Below are 10,031 nucleotides of genomic sequence, written 5' to 3' on the forward strand. Positions count from 1 at the left end.
ATCCCACCAAAATTACTTGCAAACTTAAATGCATTTTCAAACAGATATATTATCTTGATAATGGCCTTCATTAAACTCTTTTTTTTTAACAGACTTAATTCACTTTTATTTTCCTTGTATAAAAACCCTTATGTGGTGGCCACAGCTGGAGCCTGGGTCCTCTGAACAGAGACTCTGGTGTGGTTTTTCACAAGATGGTCAGTGGATTCCTGATAAGGAGACTTGGTGAACACAGTCTCTTTCCAGAGGTCGGGGGTCAGGTAGCTGTAGGTCTTAGAGATGGCATCAAAGGTGGCCTTGGCAAAGTTGCCCAGGGTGGCAGTGCAGCCCCTGGCTGATGTGTAGCAGTCATCGATGCCAGCCATCATCAGTAGCTTCTTGGGGACAGGAGCAGAGACTATGCCAGTGCCTCTGGGGGCAGGGATGAGACGCACCAGCACAGAACCACAGCGACCTGTCACTTTGCAAGGAACAGTGTGGGGCTTGCCAATCTTGTTCCCCCAGTAGCCTCTCCGCACAGGGACAATGGAAAGCTTGGCCAAGATAATGGCCCCACGGATGGCAGTGGCTACCTCCTTGGAGCACTTGACACCGAGACCTACGTGACCATTGTAGTCCCCAATAGCAACGAAAGCCTTGAACCTGGTCCGCTGGCCTGCCCTAGTCTGCTTCTGCACAGGCATGATCTTAAGAACCTCATCCTTTAGGGAAGCTCCCAGGAAAAAGTCAATAATCACAGATTCCTTAATGGGCAGGGAGAACAGGTAGATCTCCTCTAGGGACTTGATCTTCATGTCCTTAACCAGGCGGCCCAGCTTGGTGACGGGAATCCACTCCTTGTCTTCAGCTTTACCTCCGCGAGCCCCGTGGCCTTGCCCTCGGCCACGGCCTCGACCACGCTGCGGCCCCTCAGACAGACCGCTGCCGAATCCTCCGCGGAAGCCGCCACGGCCTCCTAATCCTGGGCCCCCGGGTCCTCCGGACCCTCCCGCTGCACCGGCATCATCCGCCATTTGGTGTTTTCTAGAAGAAGAAGAAGCTTCATTAAACTCTTAATGGAATAACAAATTATTCCCAAGCATAACATATATGAAACAGAGCAAGAAAAATCATACTGGAATGTGGGCTTAATTGACCTCCTTTGGCAGGTTATTTTCAATCAAATAACTTTTCAAAATAGCACTATCCAATGAAACTTTCTTCCCTGATTGAATAATTTTATTTTTCTACACTAACAGATGTAATAGTCATTAGCTACATGCAGTGACTGGACACTTACATATCTGAGAAATTAAAATGTAATTCAATTAAGTCTCAATTAATTTTAAATATGTATCCAGGTATAGTTTGTCAATATAACACTGTGCTGGGTAACTTCACAATGTATAGGGAAAGCCTTGAAAGGATTTTGTTTGAGCTTTGTTGGTAATAGGTGCCTTCAATGCCAGCACTCAGCAGGTAGAGGCAAGAGGATAAAGTATTCTAGGTCTTCTACAGCTATCCATCACATCCAAGGTCACCCTGACCCATATGAGACTCTGTCTTTGCATCAAAATAAAACAAAAAAACTATAGCTTGGTTTGAGAAACACTGGAACTATAGATAATCCTCAATGGTAGAATAAATTTGACAAAGCACTTTTTCCAATAGCTCTTCAGCTATCTGTACAATACCTGGATCAACTGACCCATAGAAATACTCCAAATAAACAAAGTAGTCAGGCTTTGTGGCAGAATAAAACTTAGATCTTCTCCTCATAATAATCCTTTCCATTAATCCTCCCTCCCACTATATTTGCCCCCAGACAGTTACAAGCATTCCAGCCAGTCCTCCAGGCTTGGGCTTCTTCCCGAGAATTTAAATACAAGCAGGTTAGTACCAAGAGGAAGAGTTCTTGTGAATCTCAGGGAATTAGTGGCGCAAAGCAAATATGTGTTGATTTTCTATAGGGGATGCTATGGATCCCTATTAGCCACTCCTGTGGTTTCCATCACTGCTCCTGGCATGTACAATCACTTTTTAACTCATCTTCGCTGTTAGGCAGATTCTGCAGTGCTCACAGACTGCCCAAAACGGTCCAGCAACTGATGCAGAAGGCTAGGAATCATATTCTTTTGCAATTCTGCTTGCTTCCCTTGGACTCAACAGGGAAAGTCAATGTTCTGCTGGTAAATTGGGGGATGTTTAGTTCTGCTGACCCTTAGATGAGGACAGTTTTACGGGAACAGAGAACAGAGATTACAGACAGGAGGAAACAAATAAGCTTTGAGGGAAAGCCAGAAGAATCGTTTAGCTGGAACAATCTCTGTGTTGCCAGAGTTTCAAAAAAATAAAATTCAGATAAAGCATTTCGCCTGGAATCTGCAAAAGAGCCTGAAATTATGCAAATAGTTTCTAAAAGAACTTTTTTTATTATTTAATCCTAAACCTGACAATTATCTTTAAAATCACCATTGTACAGGAATTAGAGGAAGCACAGTTCATCAGATACATAATAGCCTGGTCAGAAACCCCTGACAGCAATAGCTTTCTGACCATCAGGTTTACACAGTTTTTGCTTCTTGGTCTCTCTCTCTCTCTCTCATTCATTTTCTTGCAGGTGCCCCTTAAACTAGGATTCGAGAAAACATGATGAAATCAAGAGAAACATGAGGAACGGACAGTAGGATTCTTTACCAAAGTAAAACCTCTGTGTGTGTGTGTGTGTGTGTGTGTGTACATGATCTGTGTGCTTATATGCACATCACATTACACTAAAAAGTTATGACCTAAAATAATGGTATTTGTTCTTGCCTCTACTTGACAAACTTTATTTATACAGCATATACTCTTGCATGTTTTCCCCTGGGATGAAGTGTCCTAGATTACCTGTATTAAATTATGTAGTTATCCTGAAGGCAAGATAAATTTGGTGAACATTATTTCCCAAATACATGTGACTTACTTCTTTCTCAATTTGAGAGCCATTGAAAGACACAAGATAAGAAATCCTTCTTTCCGTTTTACCTACCACTTCTTCCAAATATCCTCACAGGCAAAGCCTGGGGATTAATCAGCTACCTACATCCATTCTTAACTACAAAAGGGTCAAAATGGGGCTCTACTTTAGAAATAGATAGCTTGGAGAACTACTTTGCCTGCAGGACAGGTTAACCAAACTTTTTCAGTTCTGCAGAGAAAAGTTGATTGTTCCCTGCTGCCAATGGAATTGTGAGAAAACTATATTTTCACATTCTCAGAGCCTGTGACTAGGGCTGGAATCATAAGAGTGTGCCACACCTATGGGTGGAGTATATTAGCCTGTAGGAAGCCTATTGTTTTCCAGTGTTACTTGATGTGGGATTTCCCCCTGTATGCTGTGATTATCATTGGTGAATAAAGAAACTTCTTTGGACCTATAGCAGGGCAGAATTTAGCTAGGCAGGGAAAACTAAACTGAATCCTGGGAGAAAGAAGGGTGGAGTCAGAAAGAAGCCATGTAGCCCTGCCAGAGACAGATGCCAGGACTTTAGCAGGTAAGCCACAGCCATGTGGCAATACATAGATTAATGGAAATGGGTTAAATTAAGATGTAAAATTAGCCAATAAGAATCTAGAGCTAATGGGCCAAGCAGTGATTTAAATAATATGGTTTCTGTGTGATTATTTCGGGTCTGAGCTGCTAGGTGTCCAGGAAACAAACAAGCAGCCTTATTACCACAGTTACTTCTTAGAGTGAAGCCTCATCTGGACAGCATAAAGGTTTTATTAAGAGATAATGGTGACAGAGGGGAAATTCACATCAAAATCACAGTGAGTATTACTTCAGGAACAATGGTTATTCAAAAAAAAAAAGCCTAAGTATGACAGTGCTGGTGTGGATGTGAGAAAATGGAGTTCTTGTACACATGGATAAAAATGCAAATTTTAGAAATAGCATGGAGACACTCCAACAAACTAAAAATATAAGTCTGGTGCAAACTAGCAATCCAGCTACTGACTTTCATTCGAAGGAAATGAAATCAACATTGTAAAGAGATACTTGGACTCCTGTGTTTACTGTAGCACTATGCACAATAGATAAGAAATGGAAACAAATGTCCCTCAACAGATGAACACATAATGAAAATGTGGTGCATATATACACAGAATAGCCTTCCAATTGGTTAAAAAAAAAAAAAAAGGAATGAAATCCTATCTTGTGTGACAATACAAAGGGAATGGGCAGTCATCACAGTAAGTGAAACAGACCAGGCACAGAAAGACAAGTGTCATGTGTTCTCACCCATGTGTAGACCCTAAAGCACAATCCCATAGAAGCTGAGAAAGAAAAGGTCATTACTAGCATCCAGAAAGAGCAGAAAGTAGGGAAGAATGGAAGAAGAACGACCGATGGGTGACAATGTACAGTCACATAGGAGCAAGAAAAGCTGATGAGTACCCACACAGTAGAGCATAACTGCACACAATGATAATGCGCTCCTCATCCCCAGAAGCTGGGATGATTGTGAACATCTCACCAAAAACAAATGACAAATATTAAGGAGATAAATGTGTTTGGTCTCATTTAAAAATTGTATAAGGGTTCAATTTCAGAATCATTATTTATATATATATATATGCATTACATGAATTGGTTGCATAATTTTAAAGTTTGTATGTATAAAAGATAAAAGTCAAGTGAGGGGAAATTAGAAAAGAAAAACTAATGTTTCTTTTATAAAAGCAGTAAAGTTGCCATTACATCTCTCAGAGAGCAATATTTCCCATTAGCAGCAATCTTGAAGTGCCAGGGCCTGGAAGAAATAAGCAACCATCTTTCTTCCCAAGACAAGGGATTACTCCAGAAAGTGCAAAGACATTGTGATGGCTTCTGCTGATTGTCAATTTGACAGGAATCCAGAGTCGCCTATATGAGGAGATTAAAGACATGCCTGTGAGGTGTAGACGCATTAGTCTATGCAGACCTGGCAGGTTGTGTGAATGCACTCACCTCTGCATGCCTGTGAAGAATTATACTGATTAGGTTAACTGAGATGGGAAGGCACACCCTACACGTAGGCTGCATCGTTTCCTGAGCTGAGTGCTGAGCTGAATACAAAGAAGAGAGAGAGCTAAGCAGCATCCATCTGTCACTCTCTTCTTCCTGACCACACATCCATGTGACCAACTGCTTCAAGCTCCCACCACTTGACTTCCCCACTATAAAACATTGTACCCTCATCTGTAAGGCAAAATAGCCCTTGCTTTCTTTAGTTTCTGTAAAGGAATTTTGCCACATCACCAATACAAGTAACCAGAGTCCCTTCCCTGAGGCAGTTGCTATATAAGACCATGCTAATTCTCCTCAGAATCCACCTTTATACCTTTATATGCTTCTAAACATATGACTAAATTCAAGTCCCAATACCCCATCTTAAACCCAATCGCCATCTTAAAGGTGAAGTACAAATTATGGTCCCAAAGGAAGTACATTACACTCCAAAGGAGCACATTGAGCATTCCCATTTAGAGACAGGAGTGTGAAAATGGATACTATGTGAAGAGTTTGGGTACTGATGACAGAAACAAGGTCTGGTCTGACCAACTTATGATATGGTTTACTGAGCTACAACTCGGGAAATAAGAAAAAGTTCCACATTTCAGTTGGTTGACAAAACATGGGTTAAAATATGGACCACAATGTATGAGTTGGAAAAGTCTGACTTACCTTGGCTTGATACAGAAGTCTTTCTTAACAAAGTCAGAAAGATTGGAATGTTAGAATGGGTTTGTCATTAGAGAACTGTTCACTCACATTGGGAGGCTGCAGCATTCTTGAAAAGAGCCGTATCACTATTCTTTTCAGAGAAGAGCCACCACTAGGAAAAGAAGCTATTTAATTAAGAGGCCAGAATGTAATAGAAACTCTCAGACACCAAGGCAGCAGATTCAGACAAGAGCAGCACTCAGTGTATGTGATTAGCATGCTGGGCAGCATGCTGGGTCAAAGCAGCATCTAGTCTCTGGTTGGCCAATGTCGCTAGAAATGAAATCAACCAGATGCTTATCTGATACTTACTTGACTTGTATAAGCAGAAAAGTTCTGGGTCAAGTGACTAAAATTCTAACCTGAAAAATAAAATGCAGAGTTCAGCCCCCTATTAATTGCTGTGCTTAGTTTACAGACCCAGAATCACTAGAAAAGGAGAGGTTAGATCCCTAATGCACTACTGAAGGTTGAAACTATCCCTCTCCTCTGCCTGAGCCTTTTACCAGGGTTACACCATTTTACAGAAAGAAAACAAGAGGCCATTTCTAAGACAACTGCATACTGGTTGCACACCAACACTAGGTACAGGAGACCCAAAACGTCACTTAGGTCCCCAAGTCCAGGCAGTTGTGAAGGTCAAGCAATCAATGGAATTTTGACACAAGTCCATGTGTGGTGGGCCTTAATGTGCCTTGTATTTATCTTGCTGGTCCACAACATGTAATATAATACATATAGTCATACGCTGACAGAAGCTCCATATTGCTTCTCTGAGTTGAAGAGTCAAGTCAATTATGGTGGGAAAGTCCAAGCAGAAAGGAATAGAATTGCTTCCATCTAGTAAAATATTAATTCCAAGGCAGGATTGTCTTCCTGAAAAGCTTGCTGAAGTTCATGCAAGCATTAAGGACTTCAAAGATTTGGGGTTTCGTATTACCTCTGTATCTCCATTTGATTTGTCTATTTTGCCCATACAGAAGAGAGCAAGACCTTAGAGAAGGGCCGTAGAGCATCAACAGCTCAACCAAGTGATGATTCCAAATGCAGCTAGCTGCTGTAGCAGATGTGATTCCACGGCTTGAACAAATTAACGAACCCTCTAGCATCTAGCATGCAGCTGTTGATCTAATGAAAGCTTTTCTCTCCAGACCTATTAGTAAAGGCCATCCAAAGCATTTCCCTTCATCTATAAAGAGCAGCAAAACACTTTGACTATTCTACTACAGAGAATGTCAGTCATATATCAGACTGCAAAGGTCTGGAAAAGGTGTTGCAATATAGGACATTGTGATTGATTCTGATGACCCAGAACAAAATGGATTGCACTACAGCTCCGGGTGATTTGCGAGGAACAGGTCTGGTATTATTAGAGTTCTCTTAGGATGTCTCTTGATATTAACACTTCTTGTGATTAACGTCGATGAGAAGCTGTAAACTATTATGGAAATGGCTACTAAAGGCCAAACTTCTTCAATAAATAAAGGCTTGTTCTTCCCCAAAATATACAGAATCACCATCAATTTAGATATTTGCTGAAGAAAAGGGAACACAGATTGGGCAGTGGGGAAGGGGGGACAGTAATAAATGGCCCCTTTCGTTGGTATAGCACCTTCAGTCCTGTTCAGTAGAAGCCAATATTCAGCTAAGACCTGGTTACTGAAATGAAACCGTTTATTATATTTAGACAAAGTTATGAGAGTGGACCTTTGAAATAGGATTTGTATTGTGTAAAAGAGGAAACCAAGCTTTCTCTTTTTCCATGAGAGGATGTCATAAGAAGAAGGCCATGTGCGAGGTAGGAAGTAGTCTTCAGCAGGCACCAGATCTTCTTGATATTGATTTCTCTAGCCTTCTCAACAGTGAGGAATGATTGTTGGTTGTTGGATCCATAGAATCTTAACTGTGGTCACAACTCCATTTGGACTTAAGTAAATAGGTGTGACAGTGATGAAAACTTTGGAAACAATAAATGCATAGTGACCCAAAACCAATTCAAGGAAAAAAATGTAATGAGTCCAGTGTGCTGCTGGCCTCTTTGAATTCTGAACATCCAACACCCGTACTGTATAATGAGCGTAGCATGACAGCAATACTGCTGGGATCACCTCGGTCCAGATTCGAGACTCTTTATTTTGTGTTATTGATTCTTTTTATCATGCATAGATAGTTTCTTCTCTTATAAAAACATAATGGTTTAATTACATAAAACAAAACTTGCATTATTTTTTTACTATCATTTGGCGGCATGTATCAAATTAGTATATCTTCAGATTGAAATGTGTTAGAATATTTGATTTTTAAAACTGCTGTTTGTGTTGCTGGCTTGTTTTATTTTCAAAAGGCCATTAATGAGTTTGATTTCAAGATTAAGACAAAATTTCAAACAGTTTTTGAAATGGTAAACATATTTCTCCTCTTTTGTACTACATATTTATGTGAGGCAACATCCTCAGGTTGGCCATTACAAAATTAAAACAGTGATTAACTTTGAAAAGTGTTGAAGATGCCCGATATCCTACAGTATGAAATTAGCCAATATTTGTTCTCTGTATAAAAATAAAAATTCACATCCATCATGTTAGTATGAAAATGTATCTTTATCTTTGTCGGGGGAGTGCATGTACATTTGTGTACTTGTAGAGACCAGAGATCAACCTTGAGTGGTGCTCTTCGGGACTGTCTTCTCATTCTTTTTTGGATGCAGGGTCTCTCGCTGGGACCTGGGACTCACCAACCATACTCGGCTGTTGACCGATGAACCTCAGGGATCTGCATGTCTTTGTCTTCGCAGTAGTCCTGTGAACACTCCTCCACTGGGATCACAATGCACATTGATGTGCCGCACTTTGTTCCTGGGTCTTGGGGATCAAGCTTAGGGCCATAGGCTTTCACAAGTACCTTACCAACTAAGCTGTCTTCCCATACTTATACTTTCATCTTCAACAAAGGGGAAAACTGTATGCATGCCTAAAATTTACTTTAAAATAAATGTCCTTGTGATTTATCACCAGCAAATGTTTGATTGGTAGGCTTGTTTTATGTAAAAGTAAAATATATGACTGGGTAAAAAGGATTTAGGAATTGAAATATCTTTAAGCAGCCCTCATTTAATTAAGCCACTTAGTTCATGATGTTTTGTTATCACAGCAAGGACTGAGCAAATCTCCCTTTTCTCTGAAAACAAGGAAGAATGCTCACTTCCAGATTATCATTTCCTGTCTAGCAAAGGAATTTTAGCATTAGATGCCCCTGGGGTGTTAGGCAGTGTCATTTGCTGATCAATCAGCATCCCAAGATCAACTTCCCTGGGACTTCAGTTTGTCAATGTTGTCTAACCCTCAGAAATTTCTCTGCTTCCTCTTCAATCCTTCTTCAACTACTACAATTTATGACAGAAATTCTTTCTTATCCTTCACCGGCCACCACCTTCAGAGACGTGAAAGGAAATCTCAACTTATATTCCAAGGCAGAAAGGAACAAGTACTCAGGAAGTGAGGCAAAGTAGAAGAAATTGGCAGTTGGAGGCCAGCCTGGCATCCGTGGCAAGAGCAGTGGTGCACGCCTTTAATCCCGACAATTAGGAGGCAGAAGCAAGTGGATTTCTGTGAGTTGATGGCCAGCCTCAAAAAAATGAAAAAGAAAAAAAACATGAGAGAGAAAAATTAGGAGTAAAATCCTGCTTTCCATAGCAGAAAAGAAAAGATAACTCACTTCCGCCTATGCTTCAGAACAACAGCCCCATAGGGAGAAGTCACTTCTACTCATTAAGGGGCCAGCAATATCATGAAACAGAGTCGGAAACTGAAAAGCCAGTTTCACACGAGGTCCACAAGGCCTTCTACCAACAAACTATTTAAACTGCGACGGTTTTGCAAAGTGAATATTTTATTGAACACACGCATTCAATGTGCTCAGCCCTGGAAACGCCTTAACCGGGCTAGAAGGGATGGAGGGCTATATCTCCTCAAAGGTACATTTCTCTGTTGCTCTAATGGATCTGAATCCCACATCCAGAATGCAAACTTGTGCAACCACTCTGGAAAGCAGTGTGGGGGTTTCTCAGGAAATTCGGGATCAACCTACCCCTGGACCCAGCAATACCACTCTTGGGAATATACCCAAGAGAGGCCTTATCATACAACAAAAGTATATGCTCTACTATGTTCATAGCAGCATTGTTTGTAATAGCCAGAACCTGGAAACAACCTAGATGCCCTTCAATTGAAGAATGGATGAAGAAAGTATGGAATATATACATATTAGAGTACTACTCAGCAGTAAAAAACAAGGACTTCTTGAA

At 40.8% G+C, this 10,031-nt stretch overlaps 1 protein-coding gene across 1 annotated transcript; it reads right to left on the reverse strand.

Moving 5' to 3' along the window:
- Positions 1-113: 113 nt before the first annotated feature.
- On the reverse strand, positions 114-1,013 carry LOC126499669 (40S ribosomal protein S2-like). The gene has a single exon (XM_050138958.1). It carries the CDS (start codon positions 1,011-1,013, stop codon positions 129-131), a length of 885 nt encoding a protein of 294 aa, XP_049994915.1. The 3' UTR covers positions 114-128.
- Positions 1,014-10,031: the final 9,018 nt, after the last annotated feature.

This window comes from Alexandromys fortis, unplaced genomic scaffold, assembly GCF_014885135.2.
Source record: "Alexandromys fortis isolate MF-2015 unplaced genomic scaffold, M_Fortis_MF-2015_v1.1 scaffold_37, whole genome shotgun sequence".
Lineage (NCBI taxonomy): Eukaryota > Metazoa > Chordata > Mammalia > Rodentia > Cricetidae > Alexandromys > Alexandromys fortis.